Source organism: Bos indicus x Bos taurus, chromosome 24, assembly GCF_003369695.1.
Source record: "Bos indicus x Bos taurus breed Angus x Brahman F1 hybrid chromosome 24, Bos_hybrid_MaternalHap_v2.0, whole genome shotgun sequence".
NCBI classification, from domain to species: domain Eukaryota; kingdom Metazoa; phylum Chordata; class Mammalia; order Artiodactyla; family Bovidae; genus Bos; species Bos indicus x Bos taurus.
This window is the reverse complement of record NC_040099.1, coordinates 46,961,315-46,983,367: the sequence shown is the minus strand read 5'-3', so window position 1 is coordinate 46,983,367 and position 22,053 is coordinate 46,961,315. Positions and strand designations below refer to the sequence as shown.

At 39.5% G+C, this 22,053-nt stretch overlaps 1 protein-coding gene across 5 annotated transcripts in view; it reads left to right on the top strand.

Moving 5' to 3' along the window:
- Positions 1 to 22,053, top strand: part of HDHD2 (haloacid dehalogenase like hydrolase domain containing 2) — a 49,512-nt gene that overhangs the window by 14,549 nt on the left and 12,910 nt on the right. For 4 of the 5 annotated variants that reach the window (XM_027526303.1, XM_027526306.1, XM_027526305.1 and 1 more), the window contains exons 2-4: positions 230 to 340; positions 4,840 to 5,048; positions 11,298 to 11,382. In XM_027526303.1, coding sequence (XP_027382104.1) covers positions 240 to 340; positions 4,840 to 5,048; positions 11,298 to 11,382 — 395 coding nt within the window. In that variant the 5' untranslated portion in view covers positions 230 to 239. Of the gene's footprint in view, positions 1 to 229; positions 378 to 4,839; positions 5,049 to 11,297; positions 11,383 to 22,053 lie in introns of all 5 variants that reach the window. The other variant, XM_027526307.1, reaches the window with a different exon arrangement.

Genomic DNA, 22,053 nt, shown 5'->3' with positions numbered 1-22,053 from the left:
AAGTAAATGTAACCCCTCTTTTAACATTTCCCCTAAGACTTAAAAAAAGACAAATTTATGGGTGAAATTTGGATTTTTTATTTTTAAAAAACATTTCTTTGCTACAAGAGAAGCAACTTAACATTAAGCAGTATCTTTCTAGATACGAGTGATATTTTGAAGTCTTACCAGGTTTTAATTGTCCATTGTTTCCTAAACTGTATTTTTAATTTCATTTGCTCTCTCCTAGGGAATGAAGGATGGCAACACGCCGTGCATTAAAAGCTGTTTTGGTCGATCTCAGTGGCACACTTCACATTGAAGATGCAGCTGTGCCAGGCGCACAGGAAGCTCTTAAAAGGCAAGCTATCCTCCACGTTCAGCTGACAAATATGTTTGTAAGTGCCATTTTGCCAAGGCAGATCATTAGCTGAATGGATGGCCTTAAGATGGCATTTCACTGATTTACCGCAGATACAGAAACTGCCTTGGGCTTAGCTGGAAAATGTATGCATTGTTGTGTCTTCCACACATTGTTCTCCAAGCCTTTTGTTAGGTTTGGCCTTTTGGTCTGTGTTTTTGCTCTTCATGTGTGTCTTTTTTCTAAGTAATGTAAATTTGGGAATGAAAGCTCGAGATTCGAAAATGTGGAATAAGTAGCACTGGAAAAATTGCAGATGAATCCTGGAATCACAAAATGAAACACACACATACACAAAGGCCTAGTTCTGCTCTTTCAGTTAAGACCTAGCGCTGAGTGTGCAGCTACTCAAATAAAATTTAATTAAGGGACTTGAAATTTTAGAATTATCTCCATTAACTAAATTTAATGCTTTTGAAGGTTGAAGATTGTCTTATATTTCTGATGCATCGATTACCTAAAGTCTAGATTTAAAAAATGCATATTATAGAAAAGCTTGTTAAAGTGAACGTGAATATTTGTTTCTGAGTATCCTGGAAAAAATACTCCTCAGGACAGTAGAACTGGGACTTCCTCGGTGGCTCAGTGATAAAGAATCCACCTGCTGGCACAGGAGACACAGGAGATGAGGGTTTGATCCCTGAGTCGATCCCCTGCAGGAGGAAATGGTAACGCACTCCAGTATTCTTGCCTGGAACCTTCCGTGGACCGAGGAGCCTGGTGGGCTGCAGTCCATGGGGTCGGACAGAGCTGGACACGACTGAGCACGCATGCATGACACAACTAGTAATGTTATTTAGCATCTTACCTTAAAATAATTTGAAGGAGGTTTTAAAGTCAGCAATACTTAGCATGTAGTGCTTTATCATTTTACACCTTACAGCATTCTTGGTCTGCTCTTATTCAGGGAATCTCATGACTAGTACCAGTGCCAGATGTTGTGGCAAGAGAGCAACACCGACTTGGTATTCTCTCCATGTGGGGCTTCAGCAAGTGTGAAAAGATGTTAGATGTGGTAGGCATCAGTTGGAAGCTATTGATGTAGCTGGGAGTCATGGTGTTCTTTTACAGGCGGACAGCAACATGTTGTTTAAGGCCCAAATTAAATGAGTTGGAGAGTGGGACTTTCTCTTGACTCCTTGCCATGGTCTTTCTCAGGATTTCTAGGGAAAAGGATACCTGTTTATCAGTTTGCTGTCCTGTTGGACAAGTGCTTGTACAGCTTCACAAATGAGCTTTCTGCTCTGGATTGATAGAAAAATCTAATTTCTGGTAAATAATGAATGACGTCTCTAAGTACATCTGTAACCTGTGAGCCTGCCATTCGGGAGGGGCCAGAGCCTACAAATTGTCCTCTCACTGGCACAGGCGGGTCTCCACCCCAGAGAGATCATATACTGTCACTGCCAGTTTTGGTTTCTATGGAAACAAATAGCTTTAGGGAAGTTAAGCGACCAGCAAAAAGAAAGGTTTTTTTTTTAATTGTTGTTAGAAATAATATGATCATTTCAGTACTTACACTTATTCATTTTTCAGATGATAGTTATATTAAAGTATTCAATTTCTTTTGAGAGATTTTAAGCACCTAAAACAAATTTAGTGTGTTTTTAGGCAAGGCTACCACACAGGTATTATAGAGATAATCATGATTATAATGAAATATTTAATCATATAAAGGTATTGAATGCTCTTTGAGTAAAAGCTTAAAAATCTCTTTTGTTATATTTTCTAGCTTATTTTAAATTATGGACAGTGCTTTTATGCCTTGTATCTGTTCGGGGCAGGCATAAAATATAAGGTGTACATGGCACGTGTGAGTGCTCAGTCATGTCCAGCTCTTTGCATCCTCATAGACTGTAGCCCGCCAGGCTCCTCTGTCCATGGAATTTCCCAGGCAAGAATACAAGACTGGCTTGCCATTTCCTACTCCAGGGGATCTTCCCAACCCAAGGATGGGACCCACGTCTCTTGCATCTTAAAGGCAAGAGACATTGGCAGATGGATTCTTTACCACTGTGCCACCTGGGAAGCCCAACAGGGTATTAATATAAAATTTTTAATTGTAGGTAAATTAAAATTAGTTTTAGATTAAAACACTGTTGTTGTTCATTCGGTAAGTCGTCTCTGACTCCTTGCAAATCCCATGGACTGCAGCATACCTGTCCTTCACTATCTCCCGGAGTGTGCTCAAATTCATGTCCATTGAGTCTGTGATGCCATTCAACCATCTTATCCTCTGTTGCCCGCTTCTCCCCCTGCCCTCAGTCTTTCTCAGCATCAGGGTCTTTTCTGGTGAGTCAGCTCTTCACATCAGGTGGCCAAAGTATTGGAACTTCAGCTTTAGTATTAGTGCTTCAATGAATATTCAGGATTGATTTCTTATAGGATTGACTGGTTTGATCTCCTTGCTATCCAAGGGACTTTCAGGAGTCTTCTCCAGCACCAAAATTCTAAAACATCAACTCTTTGACATTCAGCTTTCTTTAGGGTCCAACTCTCACATCCATACATGACTACTGGAAAATATCATAGCTTTCACTATATGGACCTTTGTCGGCAAAGCGATGTCTCTGCTTTTTAGTATGCTGTCTAGGTTTGTCATTGCTTTTCTCCCAAGAAGCAAGCATCTTTTAATTTCATGGCTACAGTCACCATCTGCAGTGATTTTGGAGCCCAAGAAAAGAAAATCTGCCACTGTTGCCGCTTTTCCCCCATCTATTTGCCATGAAGTGATGGGACCAGATTCCATGATCTTATTTTTTCAAATATTGAGTTTCAAGCTATCTTTTTGACTTTCCTCTTTCACCCTCATCAAGCAGCATTTTAGTTCCTCTTCACTTTCTGCCATTAGGGTAGTATCATCTGCATATGTGAGATTGTTGATATTTCTCCTGGCACTCTTGAGTCCAGCTTGTGATTTATCCAGCCCAGCATTTCGCATGATGTACAAATTAAATAAGCAGGGTGACAATATATAGCCTTGTCATACTCCTTTCCCAATTTTGAACCAGTCCGTTGTTCCGTGTCTGGTTCTAAATGTTGCTTCTTTTTTAAAAAAACTGGTGCTTCCTGACCTGCATACAGATTTCTCAAGAAGCAGGTCACGTGGTCTGGTATTCCCATCTCTTTAAGAATGTTCCACAGTTTGTTGTGATCCACATATTCAAAGGCTTTAGTGTAGTTAGTGAAGCAGAGGTAGATGTTTTTGCTTTCTCTGTGATCCAGCAAATGTTGGCAATTTGACCCCTGGTTCCTCTGCTTTTTCTGAATACAGTTTATACATCTGTATAAAGTTCTCAGTTCACGTACTGTTGAAGCCTAGCTTGAAGGATTTTGAGCATTACCTTGCTAGCATGTGAAATGAGCACAATTGTGTGGTAGTTGAACATTCTTTGGCCATTGCCCTTCTTTGGGATTGGAATGAAAACTGACCTTTTCCAGTCCTGTGGCCACTGCTGAGTTTTCCAAATTTGCTGAAATACTGAAAGCAGCACTTTAACAGTATCATATTTTAGGATTTGAAATAGCTCAGCTGGAATTCCATCACCTCCACTAGCTTTGTTTGTAGTATTGCTTCCTGAGGCCCACTTGACTTCACACTCCAGGATGTCTGGCTCGAGGTGAGGGACCACATCATTGTGTAGGACCAGGAAAATATTGTGTTTTTTTTTATTAAATCTGGACTATTATGAATTCTTTCTCTGATACCTGATTGCCAGTTTAGGTTCCAAGAAGTAGAGTATGAAATCAAAAGCAGATTATGAAATTTTGTATGAAATTTTACATACAAAATCCCATATGTACATAGTTAAAGGAGAAAGCACATTCTAGTATATCTATAAAAATGACATGTTTCTTTCTCCAAGTAGTTTCTCTTTGTAAACTTAGTATCACATTAGGGCTTAGCCAGTGTCTAATTGGCTCAGAAGAAAGAACTCTTGAGGTGTCCTCTGTCTCTTAGCATAGGGGGTCAGACCCTGTCCAGAATGCAGGCCAGAGTATTTGTCTCAGCCCTATAGCTGCCCAGCTGTGTATAGCTGAGCCCTGTCATTAATCCTGTAGGCCTGAGTTTTCTCTCCTTCAGAAGGTTACACTAGGTAGATAATCTCAAGATAACTTTCACCTCATTCTGTGAGTACAGTGGTTACTCAGCTTTGGGTCTTTGTTTTCACTTCTTTGCTTAAAACCTGGTAGTGAAATTCAGTTAAAAGTATAGAAGGCCCTTAAAAAGGTAGCCTTTATAGCCTTTGTAGATAAAGCGGCCCACAGGGTATGGATAAGCTGTAAGCAGTTTTGTATAGGTTATAAAACCTATTGGCCATAAAAACACTCAGTGACTTACCTTTCATTTTTTGACCTTTGGCAAGTGCTACCAAATTAGGTTTTATGGTGCTAGAATGTAAAAGCTGCCTGTTGACACCTGAATTATGCTTTTCCAGGTTACGTGCTACTTCTGTAATGGTTAGGTTTGTGACCAATACGACCAAAGAGAGCAAGCAAGACCTCTTGGAAAGATTGAAAAAACTGGAGTTTGATATCTCTGAAGATGAAATATTCACGTCTCTGACTGCAGCCAGAAACTTGGTAGAGCAGAAGCAAGTCCGACCCATGCTGCTGGTTGATGATCGGGCTCTACCTGATTTTAAAGGTAGGAGGCATTTGGAAAGATTTAAAAATTAGTTCTTGATATCTGCTTATAAGTCACTCTTAAAACTGGATGTTTGGAAGCATTTATTCAGATTTCCTCTTACTGAAATAGTCAACAGATATGGTGTTTCTCAAACCCTTTTTGACTGCCATCCACAGTAAGTGAAACCCATTGCATAGAAATTCAGGACATATGTATGTGTACTTGTACATGTTAAATAATACTTACTCTTACTGTGTGACATGTACTCTGTTTTCTATTTGGTTTGAAAAGTGAAAGTGTTAGTCACTCAGGACTCTGCAACCACATGGACTAGCCTGCCAGCCTCCTTTGTCCATGAAATTCTCCAGACAAGAATACTGGAATTGGTATCCATTCCCTTCTCTAGGGGATCTTCGCAACCCAGGGATCGAACCCAGGTCTCTTGCATTTCAGGCAAATTCTTTACCATCTGAGCCACCAGGGAAGCCCATTTTCTGTTTGGTTTACTTGTGTAATTTTCATGCTGCTAAGAGCCATCCAGATTAGTTTCACAATCTACTGACGGATCATGGCCCACAGTTTGAAAAAGCACAAGTCAAGATTTCTCTGAGCATTGCTGTCCTCATTCCTGGAGCCACTGTATTAATTTGACTAGATAAATAACATGTTTAAAGATAGATGTCATTCTATATAGTGTGAAGCTTTTGCAATGACCATGAAATATTTTCAATCAAGGAAAAATAAAACTTTTCTCTTGGAAAAAGCCTAAAAACTCTGGAAAAATATCCTAGTGTTATGAAGCTTTGCCACATTGCTTCTTTTTATAGATGATAGAGTGAAGTACACAATATTGACAAAATAAGTATAAATTATAAATTCATAATTATAAAGCCATGTTATAGCTTTGTAAATAATAATCTGGAAACCTATGCATGGATAAATGCAGAACCTCAAAACTTATACTATCAGGAAATATAACTGTGTTATCAGTCAGAATTATTATTTGCAAGAAACGGGAATCAGCTTTGGCTGAATTAAATGAAAATAAATTTATTAAAAGATCTGATGGAATATAAAATGGCACAACTCCTGTGGAGAGGAAGTTGGCAGTAGCTCTCAAAATTGCATGTGAAGCAGTACGGCCTTTTGTAGGACTGCATCTGCAAGATGTGGTGGCAAATATGTGTAAGGGCTTATGAATAAGGTTGTTCATTATGACCTTATTTGGACCTCATTATGACCTTACAAGACTGGGAACAACCCATATGTTCACTGGAAGAGACTGATTAAAACTAGGATATGTCCACAAAACGGGAGGAACGCTTTATGGCTGAAAGGCAAGTGATGACGAATTCTGTCTCAGTAAGGTATAGAAAAGCTTACACATTTTCTGTGTAAGAAAATGAGAGGGAAATGGCTATGGCTATAAAAGTATTTGTCTTATATTTGTGAAAGGAAGCTGAAGGAAGATAAGTGAAAAACTAGTAAAAATGGTTAAAGGGGGAGGGCAGAAGGAGGAGATGTGATCTCTTTAAATAAAAGTATGTTATTATCTAGTTTTGATATTGGAACCAGGTGAATATTTTACATATTTAAAAGACAAAAAGTTAAAAACAAGCCAATCCCTAAAAACCAAAAACAGATCAAAACAAATGAACTGTATATAAAGTTGATGACATAACCACTCAAAGAATTACTTTACATGACTTTAAAATACAGTATTCTGATAGTTCATTCATAGGGCATAAATTGAAGGATAAAAGAACTGCAAAGAAACCTAAAACTGCGTTAGTAGTCTTAGTGTTTATTAGTAGTGTTGATGTTATTTTATAATTATAGATGCATTACAGGATAAAGTGGTAGTTATGCTAGTATTATTAGTACTCCAGACTTTAAGTGTAAGTGAAAAAAAATACAAATATAAAAATCAAATAAGGTGTGTGTTAATTTTGAATTAAAAATATTATGATCAACTCCCTTGTTCTTTTTAAAAATACGTACCATCTAGATCTAAAAAGGCGTAGAAGCAATGAAACCCTGTGGTCAAACTGTAGTGCTACTCTGATTTCCTACTTTAGTTCTGTGAAGAAATGAGAGATTCTGGATCCGCAGGGATTGTATGAGGCTGGGATAACTTAATTTTTAGCAAGGAAATTATTGAAAACTAATAAAGTCATGGCTAAAGGACACTGAAGCCAATTTGAAGGGATAATTTGAGAATCAAAAAGAATAATGATTGTAATAGATTGCAACACATCTTATATACAAAATGATTAAAATGATACTCAACCCCACAAAACTCATTGGTCACTATTGGAGGTTGTTAGGGCAGTAACTCCGGAGAATGCAATGGCACCCCACACCAGTACTCCTGCCTGGAAAATCCCATGGACGGAGGAGCCTGGTAGGCTGCAGTCCATAGGATTGCTGAGGGTCGGACACGACTGAGCGACTTCACTTTCACTTTTCACTTTCATGTACTGGAGAAGGAAATGGCAACTCACTCCAGTGTTCTTGCCTGGAGAATCCCAGGGACGGGGGAGCCTGGTCGGCTGCCGTCTATGGGGTCACACAGAGTTGGACACGACTGAAGTGACTTACCAGCAGCAGCAGCAGGGCAGTAACTCATTCTGAAAATTGGCAAATGAAACAAGGATTTATCCTACCTTTCCTATTTTAACTGTATTTTAGAGTAACTAAACATTTGATGAGAGTAAGTTCTTTATAGAAGAGTTCTAGCTAGTAAATGCAGAAAGAGTGGCAGAGTTAGAAAATCACATTTGCCAAACCCCAGTGAAATAGGCAACAGTGTCAACAGATTTTAAACACAGTAGGTGAAGAATTGATGAGGTTCAGAATGGAGGGATCATGCTGACACCACTTGAACCAGCTGATCAGTCTTAGCATCACTAGATGAACAGCCAGATCCCTTGTGCTTCGTGATGTGATATAATAGAGCATCGCCTATGAGATAACCTTGCTTAGTAATTGAATGTGAACTTACAAAATCTCTAGATCCAGTTACTGGTTTGTATGAAATAATAAGAGTAAAGGAACAAATTAAATGATAATCATAAGCAACCAGTCGAATCCAGAAAGTAGGACTTTTTCCAAGATATAGGTGCTTTAGTAGATAAGACTGACAGAAGACTGTTGCTGTAGAATGCGAAGTAAAGGATAATAATGAAATACTATATGTGGACCTTTTTGGGTGTCAAATTACATATCAGATATAAAAAGACGTTTTTGAGACATTTGGAGAGATTCAAATGTGGACTAGGTATTGAGTGATTAATAAGAATTATAACTGGGCTTCCCTAGTGGCTCAGTGGTAAAGACTCTGCCCGCCAATTCAGGATACACAGGTTCGATCCCTGATTCAGGTAGATCCCACATGCCATGGAGCAACTAAGCCCATGGGCCACAGCTGTTGAGCCTGTGCTCTCGATCCCGGGACAGCAACTAGTGAAGCCCATGCGCCCCAGAGCCCGTGCTTCTCAAGAGAAGCCACCTCAATAAGAACATAGCACAACTGGAGAGAAGCCCTGCTCTCTACAACTACAGAAAGGCCTACACACAGCAATGAAGACCCAGTGCAGCCAAAAATAAATGAATAAAAAATACTATCGTTAACTTTGATGGTATAATATTAAAGTGTTTTTTTTTTTTTTTAGGTCTTTATCAGTTAAAGATATATACTGAAATATGAAGGGGTGAGATGATGGATATCTGGGGTTTACTTTTCAAAGACTTTAGAAAATGGAGAGAATCATAGATATAATTGGCAAAATGTTCAGTTCAGTTCAGTCGCTCAGTTGTGTCCAACTCTTTGCAACCCCATGAATCATAGGACGCCAGGCCTCCCTGTCCATCACCATCTCCTGGAGTTCACTTAAACTCATGTCCATCGAGTCGGTGATGCCATCCAGCCATCTCATCCTCTGTCGTCCCCTTCTCCTCCTGCCCACAACCCCTCCCAGCATCAGAGTCTTTTCCAATGAGTCAACTCTTCGCGTGAGGTAGCCAAAGTACTGTTGCAAGAGGGCATCAGAGAGCTGCTGCTGCTGCTAAGTCTCTTCAGTTGTGTCCAACTCTGTGCAACCCCACAGATGGCAGTCCACCAGGCTCCCCTGTCCCTGGGATTCTCCAGGCAAGAACACTGGAGTGGGTTGCCATTTCCTTCTCCAGTGCATGAAAGTGAAAAGTGAAAGTGAAGTCGCTCAGTCGTGTCTGACTCCTAGCGACCCCATGGACTGCAGCCCACCAGGCCCCTCCATCCATGGAATTTTCCAGGCAAGAGTACTGGAGTGGGGTGCCATTGCCTTCTCCACATCAGAGGGCAGACACACTGAAACCATAATCACAGAAAACTAGTCAATCTAATCACACTAGGACCACAGCCTTGTCTAACTCAGTGAAACTTAGCCATGCCCTGTGGGGCCACCCAAGACGGGCGGGTCATGGTGGAGAGGTCTGACAGAATGTGGTCCACTGGAGAAGGGAATGGCAAACCACTTCAGTATTCTTGCCTTGAGAACCCCATGAACAGTATGAAAAGGCAAAATGTTGGTGACTGCTAAAGCTGGGTGATAGATACATCAGGACTCATTATGAGCTAGTCTTTCCATTTTTTAACATCATTTATGTGTCTGCAACAACAAAAAAGACTGTTTGGGTGGCCTGTAGAACTAACCACCCAGTGGGGGCTGGGGTAGGCCTCCGGGGTTGTGCCCCAGGAGCAGTATGCAGCCCCTCGCGTGCAGAGCTGATTGGGTGTCCCCAGTGTGCCTCTGCACACTGCCCTCTGCAGCTGGCTTGTTGACCCCAGCGGCACTGGAGACTGGAAGTTCCAGTTTGCCCTCCTGCCTCAGAATTTCCAGTGGCATTCTCCCAGTTGCTTTACGTTCCTAGCTTCCACTGAAGAGCCTGGGGTGGGCGCTTTTGATTGGCAGAACCTCTGTCTCAAGCCAGTACCCATAGCTGCAGAGAGGCTGGAAATACAAGTAGGCAGTGTTTTCAAGAGAGGGTGAGATCTGCTCCTCACCAAGCCTTATGAGCTAGTGGATTCCCCGGCTATGAAAATGATATTCAGAAACTGGGCTGCCAAAAATAATGACACATACACTCTGTAATTAGTATATTTATGTTTCTGGGCCAGCTGAAGTACTGCAAAACAGTCTTTTATCCAGACCTTTTACTTTATTTGAAGAAAGATTCTGGTTGTGCAGCAGTGAGCTAGAGTTGGCACATCTAAGCAGAATCCCTGGTCTGGAAGAAATCTTTGTTATTTAGTGTAAGACTGAACTTGCAACATGGAAATACCCAGAGTCGATGGGTTTTTGAAGGGAATGGAAATATCTTGGCTAATATTGAATATCTTAGCTAGTGGTAGATGGAGAAAATAAAAAGTATACAAAAACTTCAGCTTTTCACTATAGCCATTGATTTTATTTTCACCCTTCAACAAGCTGTAACCAATTACTCAGTACTCGTGGCTGCCAGTTAGGAGGGAATTGAAAATCTTGACTATCTGCTCTTTCTACTACTTCTCCTCACATTTTGGTAGAATTGATAATGAGAATGCTTAAAGGCAGGCAATAAGAGAGGCAAATAGGAATCGGCATATGAATAATGCACAGACCCTTCAATCAGAGTTTTAATAACTGTGATGGTGAATACCCTCGTTTGGTTCTTGTATCTAAGGTCTTGTCATCAGGTACCAAGGCCTTAAAAGATGTTTTCATTATAGAAGGATATTTGTGGAACTAAATGTGGATTAGGTGTCGTGTAGAAAGCTGTAGGATCTACAGTGCATCCTGTGTTTATCACGACTGTGTGTGCCTCAGCTATGTGGCTCAGAAAGTCTAATTTTCTTTGCCTCTTAGCTTTCCAGTCCCTCATCAGTTGCTATTGATCTGATAGCTCATAGAGAACTGTGGCTGTTCTTGATGATTTTAATGAGTAAAGCTTTTTGAAGTTACAAATTGTTACTTGTTTGAGAACATCAGGTTACAAGTTTTAGTTCAGATCTTCTAGTTACTCAATAGCTGTAAGACTGCAAAAGTAATATACAAAACTACTAGGAGATCTTTTTTTTTCTTTTAAGTATAGCTCATACTTCCAAAGTATACTGGGCAGGATAATCTCTTAAACTTCAGATTATTGCTACAACAAAAATTCGGACTTGGTTGCCTAAAACTGCTTTATTATAAACTGTGACATTACTGTTAATTGCATTTTTCAGTAATTTTTTCTTCACATTTTCAGGAATACAGACAAGCGATCCTAATGCTGTGGTCATAGGACTGGCACCAGAACATTTTCATTATCAAATTCTAAATCAAGCCTTCCGGTGAGTCTTTAGCTATTTATTTTTCATGTGATCATATACTCACTTCTTCTCTTCTTTTTCTTTTCTTTAAATAATTTTATTCATATATTTATTTATTTTTGGCTGTGCTGGGTCTTCATTGCTGTGTGAGCTTTCTCTAGTTGTGGTGAGCAGGGGCTACCCTCTGGTTCTGGTGAGAGGGCTTCTCATTGAGGTGCTTCTCTCGTGGAGCACAGGCTCTGTGGCATGTGGACTTCAGTAGTTGGGGCTCCTGGGCTCTGGTGCACGGGCTTAGTTGCTCTGAGGCATGTGGGATCTTCCCCGTCACAGATCGAACCTGTGTCTCCTGCATTGGAAGACAAATTCTTTACAACTGAGCCACCAGGCAAGACCCCCTTCTTCTCAAGTCTTTGTCATGTAAGGTTATACATGTTTTACTTTCGGCCACCTAGATTGTACATGAGAACAAATATCTTAAAGATCACTTCAAGATCAATGTTAAATAATATTTATTACTGTCTTAGTTTTTTTTTTAATTATCAATATGTTAAAACGCAGTTATCACTGCGGTTTTTCTGGTTTATAGGATCAATATTCTGGGGCAGAAATTCACAGTCAAATTGCAGCTCTTAAGCTCAGAGTTTTATCTCTTATTGTCACTCCTGTGACTCTTCACTAACTGTGATCTCTGAAGGAAAATAATATCCAGGCTGACTCACCCATAATAGTAAATGTGATTCTCCCTCCAGTGAGAATCCAGGCTACCAAAAAAAGTTGTCAGGTTTGACCATACTTTCAAAGAAAGTATTTGATGAGTGATAATGGTTGGATGATCTGGGATTTGGGGCAGTAGGGAAGAAGAAAATTAAGTTCTGGTAGTGTCAACACGACTTGATGGACAGTTGGGTCAGGGGTGAAGTAGAACAGTGAGTCAGGGAGGACATCGAGATGTCTAAGTGTGTGTAATGGAGAATGTGTTCTGTGTGGGCTCAGGAGGTGATGCGTTTAGGGTGAGGTCCTTTGAACTGTGGGCCTCTAAGTGGAGGTGTTCCAGTGGCTGTTGGTAGAAATTGGAGAACCAGGTAAAATGTTATAAATCTTCTCTTGCGTGTGTGTGTTTTACCTGTAGGACCTTCTCACTGCTGTTTCCAAAAGGCAAGCTGCATACTGGTTCTACTTCCTAAAATAAATTGAATCAAAATTTATTTGCACATCTGCTCTAGAGTGAGACTGATTTAATTTTTCCCCTTGAATTTTTCATTTTTATAAACTTTTCATTTTTTATCTTGCCTTTTACTTGTTGGATATTAAGCAGTGTGATTTGCCTTTAAATTTATGACAAGTTAAGTAGTCCTACACATTGCATAGATGTACTTTAACTTAAAAAAGATTTCTTTAACAGCTTAGTAAATTTTTGGAATTTAACATCATTTTCTTACCAGTGCAAAGGTGTTCAAGAATCACTCTAACTTATACTTGATGTAGAATTCACTTCTTGATGTAAATATATGTCCTAGAATCAGAATGTTAAAACTTGTTACAAGGTTCACACATCTGGGCACATTATTTGATCTTGAAGATGGCTGTCCTCATGTACAGTCTGTGTGGCCGGAAATAACACTACTGAATGCACTTTTGTCTGTGACTCTCAGTGTCTGTGATAGTCAAGCCTTCATTTAAATAAAAACAAATTCACTTTTATAATTGCTCAGACATTATTTCCCAGAGATCCACTACTATGCCAGATAACTTGAGTATTAAAATTTCTTTCCTTCACCTACTTCAGTTTTCTGTTCTAGCTTCTTTGGGGATAGAGGTACAAGGGGATTATCTCACCTGCTCCTTAAGTAAGGTTTGTAACTATACCAAAAGCAGTTTTCATTTGAAATGGAGAATCTGCTATTATTTCTTCCTTCCGAGTTTACCCCCTACTACATTTTATTCAGTTCTTGAACCACAGAATTCAAGGAAAAGGTATTGATTGATTTTAGCTGGTAATTTGGGAAGGACATATTTAATAGGAAGTTGGGAGGTCTCTGTCTTAGATAAATACTAGACTCAGGGTAATAAAAATGTATGTTGACATAATACTGACTTTGTAATTGCTCGGATGCTGTCTTAATTAGTACACTTCCCTAACCATATTGATTTTTTTAAACACTACATTTTAAAGCATTATAGTGCACTTATAAGTCAACTCTAATTTCACAAATGCACTTAACAGCTGGTTGGAAAGTTAACAGAAGGATTTTAGGTCTTGCCCTTCTTTGCATATTGATGTCTCCACAGAGACTATGCCTTCCAACCAATGACTACAGCTGTTTGGATTGTGAGTGGCAAATATAGACATCTCAGATGAACCACCAATTAGTTAAATTACTATTCAGGTTTATAATGAGAATATACATTGGATTTTAAATCCTGTTGCATTGAATACTAGCTTTAGAGGCATATTACCCATAGGCAAATACATCAGCCTTCCATGTTACACAAATATGTCTAAAATGTCTGAATAAAATTGAGAGCACTGAATTTTAAAGGATTGATTTTAGGGAAGGATAGGAACCACCAGTAGGGAATAGAGGTGATTTGGGTTTGGAGTCTATGAGACATTCAAATCCTAAAAGCCACTGATGTCTTTTTTCCTTTTGCCTAGTACTAAAAGGTATACAGCCATGAAATTAAAAGACGCTTACTCCTTGGAAGGAAAGTTATAACCAACCTAGATAGCATATTAAAAAGCAGAGATATTACTTTGCCAACAAAGGTCCGTCTAGTCAAGGCTATGGTTTTTCCTGTGGTCATGTATGGATGTGAGAGTTGGACTGTGAAGAAAACTGAGCACCAAAGAATTGATGCTTTTGAATGTGGCGTTGGAAAAGACTCTTGAGAGTCCCTTGGACTGCAAAGATATCCAACCAGTCCATTCTAAAGGAGACCAGTCCTGGGTGTTCATTGGAAGGACTAATGCTGAGGCTGAAACTCCAATACTTTGGCCACCTCATGCAAAGAGTTGACTCATTGGAAAATACCCTGATGCTGGGAGGGACTGGGGGCAGGAGGAGAAGGGGACGACAGAGGATAAGATGGCTGGATGGCATTATTGACTAGATGGATGTGAATCTGGGTGAACTCCGAGAGTTGGTGATGGACAGGGAGGCCTGGAGTGCTGCGATTCATGGGGTCGCAAAGAGTCAGACATGACTGAGTGACTGAACTGAACTGAAAAGGTATAAAGTATAATATAATAAATACCCATATGTCTATCAACCAATTTAAGAAATATAAGTTATCAACATGTTTGCTATCCCATATGTATCCCTCCTCAATTTTGTTAGCCAAAGCCCAAAAGTAATCCGGATTGTGAATTTTGTGTTTATTATTGCATTTCTTTATACTTGTAACACATACATAAGTATTTCTGGACAATATATAATATTATCTTGCATGTTTTATACTTTATATATTCATCAGTTTGCTTTCTTCTCTAGAAACAATGTATAATTCATCAATATGAATACCTGTAGGTCTAGTTCATTCATTTTCTCAGTTGTCTTATACCACCTTGTAGGAAGGTCTTTTTTTATCTTCTGATGTATTAGGGGAAAAAAGCTTGAGCATTTTAGTAATGGACCAATTTTAATTAAATTTGATGTTATCTATTAGGAGAAATGCTACCTGGGTAAGCAGATCACTTAATCTAAATGAACTTAGCATTAACAAGCCCAAAAATAAGTAATACATCATTGTGGAAATTTTGAAATGCTCAAAAAAGAAATGTGAATAAACAGAATTACCCATGATTCTCCACCTAAGAGATCGACAATTAATATTTTAACATATGACTAGTTTGATCGACAATTAATATTTTAACATACGACTAGTTTGTTTCCAGGAACATATATATAGCCAAAACTGAGAATGTATATATGCTGTGTGGTTACTTGCCTTTTAAGTTTTTCTATATGCTTAAATATTCTTCTAAAACATACTTGATTCCCAGAGCATTTTCCACTTTAAAAAGTGTCGTGCATTTCTGATTGTTGGTTATTTCCAGGTTTTATGAGTTAAATTTTAAAAAAAACTTCTGAACATGTTTGTTAAGCAATGGTTATGTTTCCATAACATGTTTTCTCAGAAGTATAGTTGTGAGATCCCAGGAATTTTGGGAAAAAACTACATGGAATTGCTTAACCTAAGAAAAGTTCACAGAAAAAAATATTTTCTAAATTAAGAGCAGCTGTTCTCCGGCTTCTCTAGGAGCTTATTAAAATGTTGTTACAACTAAAGCGACATCATAGCTTTCATATTTAAATGCAGAGATGAAGGCTGCTTAAAAAAAAAGTTTTATGTTTTGGACACTTTGTTAATGACTTCTTTCCTATAATTGTTACAAGGTATGAGAATCCTTCTGAAGTCTTAGAGGTATGCAGAAACCAGTTTCTCCTGTGTTTTGGGAAGAAATTCTTATCCCCATAAATGGTTTCTGTTGAATGTTGGATTGCTTTCCTTTCCCCTTCTCATTAAGAAAAATAAAAAGTTTTATATTTAATATATTCAGTTCCTTAGAAAGGGAGGAGGAGAAGGGGAGGGGAAAAAACTCAACAGAAACCAGTTTCTGCTGCCTTTGTACCACAACTCCTGAATCTTTTCTGAGAGCCCTGGCATAAGGAATTCTAGAACAGTGTGGCAGCAGGGCTTAAATTAGAAATATTTCTTTGGGCTTTTTCCATTTTGAAAGAGCTGACTGCTATGCAGTCTTTTTAATTAAAGTCCAGACTATAAAAATAAAACACTCCGGAGATAAGAAATTGTTGAAGACTTAAGAACTTGAGTTATTTAAAGCGTTCCATTAGTACATGCAGAAGAACAACTTTATATGCCAATTTGAAGATCACGGAATACCGAATTGAGTTTAATGTCAGTTACTACTCATTTTTTAATTAACTGGGAGATTCTTTTATGATCAAGGCAACTCTTGCCACTCGTAAGCGAAAGGTTTAGGTGAGTAAACTACATAAATACAGTATTACTGATCTTTTAAAATTTGATGTATAATCTATACAGTAAATTATACAGATTGTCAGTGTACAACTCAGTAAAAATTGACACATAGATACAGCAGCATAACCCCCACTCTGATGAAGATACAAAACATTTCCAGCACCCTAAAAGGTTCTCTATGCTAGTCAGTACCACACCGTCCTCAGGGAAACCGTTACTCTGACTTCTGTCAATATTGCAAGTTTTCAATCTTCATATGATTGAAATCATACAGTTGTAGCATTTTTTTTATTTTGGTCTGCTTTTCAGATTTATCCAGGCTGTTGCATGTAGCAGTACTGTGTTTTTGTTTTGTTTGTTCTTTATTTTTCTTGTGGTATTGTAGTCTGTTGTATGGCAATTCCACAATTTATTCGATCAATAACGGACATTTGGATTTTTCCATTTTTGGCTCTTAAGAAAGCTTCTATGAACATTCGTCTACATGTTTTTTGGGGACATACCCATTTATTTCTTTGGGGTCTTTATCTGGGAAATTACTGGATAATAGATAAGTGCCTGCTTAGCTTTAGTCAATATTGCTAAGTAATTTTACACAGTGATTTTATGGAGTCATACGTTCCCACTAGCTATGAACCAGAGTTCCACCAGTCTCTCCTTAGTCTGTGTCACTATGGCTATTCTTTCTGGTGTGTATAGTGGTATCTTACTGGGTTTTAATTTGTATTTCCCTAGTGAGTAATGTTGCTGAAGCCTTTTCACATACTTACTGGCCATTGGGTAACTTGTTTTGTGATCTCCCCATTCAAATGTTTTCTCCTTTCTGAAGCTTGTAGTTTTCTTAGAGGTTTGTTGGAGTCCTGTGTGTGTTGTGTATACAAGTCTTTGGTTGGATATATGTCCTACAGATATCTTATTTCTGTCGGTGGTTTGCATTCTCTTAATAGTATGAGAACAGGACATTTTTAATTTTGATGGAGTCTAATTTGTCGGTATTTTCTTCTGTTGTGCTTAACCCACCTCAGGGTCATGAAGATACTCTCCGTATGTTTTCTTCTGCAAGCTTTATTGTTCTACCGTTAGCAGTTAGGTCTAGGGCTTGTTTTGAATGGATTTTTATGAATTGTGTGAAGTAAATTTCACTTTTTTCTTTACAGATATCCTGTTGTTTCTGTAACATTTACTGCGTCAGATCCATTCTTTCAAGAGCCTCACAGAATTGCAGTGACATTTTAGTGCTTTGACATAAATCAAGTGACTATGTAAGTGTGGCTCTGTTTCACATTTGTGCAGTTCCACACTGTCTTGGATACTACAGCTTTATAATAAATCTTAATGTCTGGTAGTATACATTCTTTAACTCAGTCCTTTTTAAGATTCTACATCCTTTCCATGTGAATTTTGGAATCAACTTGTCTGTTTCTACCAAAAAGGCTCACTAGGAGTTTGATTGGTCCTTCATTATTAAATCTACAGATTTGGGTAGAACTTACTGAATAATAGTGTGCTGCCAGTGTATGAAAATGGAATATATCTCCATTTATTTAGATTTTATTTTTACATTTTTCAGCAGTATGGGTTTTTTTTTTTTTTCTAGAGTACATTTTCTAGAGTATGGGTTAGTTATTTTGTTAAGTTAATCTTTCTATTTCCTGTTTGATGTGATTGTAAGTAGTATTTTGTTAATTTTGTTTTTAATTGTTCATTGCTAATATGGAGAAATATGATTGAGATTTTGTATGTTAACCTTGTGTTTATTCATTGACCTTCTTACATTCACTTGCTAATTCTAATAATTTATTTGTAAAATCTTTTGAATTGAATTTTCTACATAGATAATTGTGTCAACCACAAATAATGACAATTTTACTTCTCCCCTACCAGTCTTTGTATTTTCATTTGTTTTTCTTTATTATACTCTCTGGGACCCCAACTACAATACCAAACAGAAGTGGTGATAGTGGGTAGCCTACTATAAGTGAGAAAATTGCTGTGTTAATATGACACTGGAGATATTCTGGGGGTTTCAATTAAGTGTTGATGGGATTCTCTCTTGATATATTTAATGATTTGCTGTTGTTTTGATTTGAACTTTTAGTAGTTTGTGTTGTTAGATTGATTGGTGTTCGTTTTAATTGTATTGAATGTCAAGGTTTTTTGTTGTTGTTCTGGTTTTTTTGAGAGGTGTGTGCGGGGTCTTTGATGCTGCATGCTGGCTTCTCTGGTTGTGGCAAGTGGGGGTGCTTTCAGGCTGTGGTGCGCAGGCTTCTCATTGCCGTGGTTTCTCTCGTTGCAGAGCATGGGCTCCAGGGAACGGGCTCTGTAGTTGGGCACAGGCTTAGCTGCCCCACCGCAGGCGGAGTCTTCCCAGACCAGGGATCAAACCCATGTCCCCTGCGTTGGCAGGCAGACTTGTAACCACTGGACTACCAGGGAAGTCCATGAAGGTGAAGATTTGGGCATCATCTAGTTGTTGTTCTCAACTCTGGACATTTTTGCTCCCAGGGGGACATTTGCCATTGTTTGGAGACATTGTTGGTTGTCACAACTGGGGGAAAAGAGTACATCTAGTGGGTAGCGGCCATAGATGCTGCCACACATCCAACAGGGATAAGACAGCCTCCTCTCACAATAAAGCATTTTTCAGTAAAAAATGTCAGTGTTGAGGCTGCAAGACCTAATCTGATTCAGTTCCTTCATTTGATAAGAAACTGAGACCCACAAATGTGAAGTGATTTGCTGTTACCTATTTTAAGTAGCACAGACACTACCCTTCCCATATTTATGAATAAAAATCATTATCATTACTGTCAAATATTATGAAAAAGTTTGCATATATCATCTTTATTCCCCAAAAAGGTAAGCATTATTCTACATGTTATAGATCAGGATCAGGATACTGAGGCATATAGTGCTTCATCCATTAATGAATTTGTTCAGTAAGTGTCTAGTGAAAGGTCCCAGAGTTTGTTTGGGCTTTTTTTAATATAATTTTATTTATTTATTTAATTTTTCGGCTGTGCTAGGTCTTCTTTGCTTTGCGTGGGCGCTTTTCTAGTTGGGGCCAGTGGGAGCTACTTTCTAGCTGTGCGGGCTTTTTATCATGGTGGCTTCTCTTGTTGTAGTGCACAGGCTCGAGAGCGCGTGGGCTTCAGTAGCTGTGGTGTGTGTGCTCGGTAGTTGCGGTTGCTGGACTCTAGAGCCCAGACTCAGTAGTTGTGGCCTTTGGGCTTAGTTGCTCTGTGACATGTGGGATCCTCCCAGCCCAGGGATCGAACTCACATCTCCTGCATTGGCAGGTGGATTCCTTACCACTGAGCCCCCAAGGAAGTACCCCATGGCTTGTTTTTTATTTCGCTTTGGATTTTTTTTTTTTTTTTTGAAGTAAGAAATACAGTGATGAGCAAGACTGATGGGCATAGTGGAGACTATATGGTAGCGAGGAAGACAAACCACACACAGCTGAGTAAGAATTATAAACTATGGAAAGTTGATCGGATCAGATCAGATCAGTCACTCAGTTGTGTCCGACTCTTTGCGACCCCATGAATCGCAGCACACCAGGCCTCCCTGTCCATCACCAACTCCCGGAGTTCACTGAGACTCATGTCCGAGTCGGTGATGCCATCCAGCCATCTCATCCTCTGTTGTCCCCTTCTCCTCCTGCCCCCAATCCCTCCCAGCATCAGAGTCTTTTCCAATGAGTCAGCTCTTCGCATGAGGTGGCCAAAGTACTGGAGTTTCAGCTTTAGCATCATTCCTTCCAAAGAAATCCCAGGGCTGATCTCCTTCAGAATGGACGGGTTGGATCTCCTTGCAGTCCAAGGGACTCTTGGAAAGTTGATAGAAAGGAAAAAAGATGAGATGGAGCTGAACTGTGAGGAGGAAGTCCACTTTGTAGGGAGATTGGCGATGGTGGCTTCTGTGTGCTGACTTCAAGCTGAGATCTGACAGGTGAGCAGAAGAAAGCTGTGTGCAAAGTATGGGGCAGTGCTTCAGGAGGAGGGAACACTGTGTGTAGGGCTGAAGCAGGAAGGAGTCTGACCTTCTTGGTGTGTAGTCAGCAATAGGGAAGGTGTCTTGAGATGGAGATGTAAACGGTGGCCAGATGAGGCCAGGCCTCACCGGCTGCAGAGAGGACTTTGGCTTTTATACCCTTTGCAGTAAGAGGTTATTGAAAGGTTTTTAAGCTGAGCAAGGACATACATGATCTCGCCTGTACTTTTAAAACTCCTGCTATTGCCTGTACGATGGGTTGGTATAATAGGGCAACAGCAGAAAGCAGGAAGACGAGTTGACTATTGCAGAGGTTCAGCAGAGAAAGTAAGACTGGAGACGTTTTTATTTTTCTTTTGGACTCGTAAGTTATTGGATGTGCTTATAAAGGGATATGGAAGGGTGAGGGAAAGTAAGAAATCAGGGATGACTGCTAGGTTTCTGGCTTGAGCAATGGGGTGAATTTGCTAAGTTGAGAAAGACTGGGGGAGAGTCGTTTGGGGAGTGGGAAGGAAAGGACTCAGTAGTTTGATGTTGGGCAAGTGGGAAGCTTCTGGCAGTTGCTTAAGCTGCCATGTAATTTCATTTCCACATGTTCCATTTTCAGCAGAAATGGTAAAAAGTTGATCTTGTGTTGTTTTTTTTTTTTTTCCCCTAGAAAAGTGGTTTTCTGGAGTTCTGGGTTCCTGCTCTCCTTGGTCTCAGCTGGCATTGCCGGATGATCTTGTAAAACGGGGTGTGCTGGACTTGGTGTTCTTTACCATCCCTTTCAATAATGTGCTCCCTGGCTAGGTCTTTTTTATAGTTTTTTTCCCTTTGCCTACATGGAATTTATAGCCAAGGATTTCTGCTTGAGGCCTTCTTGATGCCTTTTTTTCTTGTTTCTTGTACCTCAATGGACTTATAGTCAAATAGAGATAGAAATCCTCAGATTTCTTGCTGATACGTTACTTCTGATAACAAAGAAATCAATTGCCCTGCCTAGGAAATGTACCGGAGAAGGCAATGGCACCCCACTCCAGTACTCTTGCCTGGAAAATCCCATGGACGGAGGAGCCTGGTAGGCTGCAGTCCATGGGGTCGCTAAGAGTCGGACACGACTGAGCGACTTCACTTTCGCTTCTCACTCTCATGCATTGGAGAAGGCAATGGCAACCCACTCCAGTGTTCTTGCCTGGAGAATCCCAGGGACGGGGGAGCCTGTTGGGCTGCTGTCTATGGGGTCGCACAGAGTCAGACACAACTGAAGTGACTTAGCAGCAGCAGCAGCAGCAGGAAATGTACAAACACCTCTAAGTTGTATGGTGTCTATTTTCTCATATTTTTGGAAGTGTTAATTATTAAAAAAAAAACTTTTAATCTGTGTCCTAGAAAATAATTTACCTTTCAATCTATCCTGAACATGCCTTGGCTCTAAATCTTCTGCTATACAGAGAACAATGACAGAAGCAGGAGCCACTTCGCTGAGAGATGCCTATTCTCCAGGCCCATGTGGAACTAGTTCCCATTTAGAGAAATGCAGAGGAACCCACAGTTTCAGCCCTTCCAGGGAAGGCACTAAAGCACTGCCTGGGAATTAAGTACACACATCAATCAAGCTGATAAGTCTTATACCCAGTTAATATATAATAAAATATTAACAAAGCTAAATCAAATGAGTTTTTAGTTTAGCTGTGTAAGTGAAAAGCAATT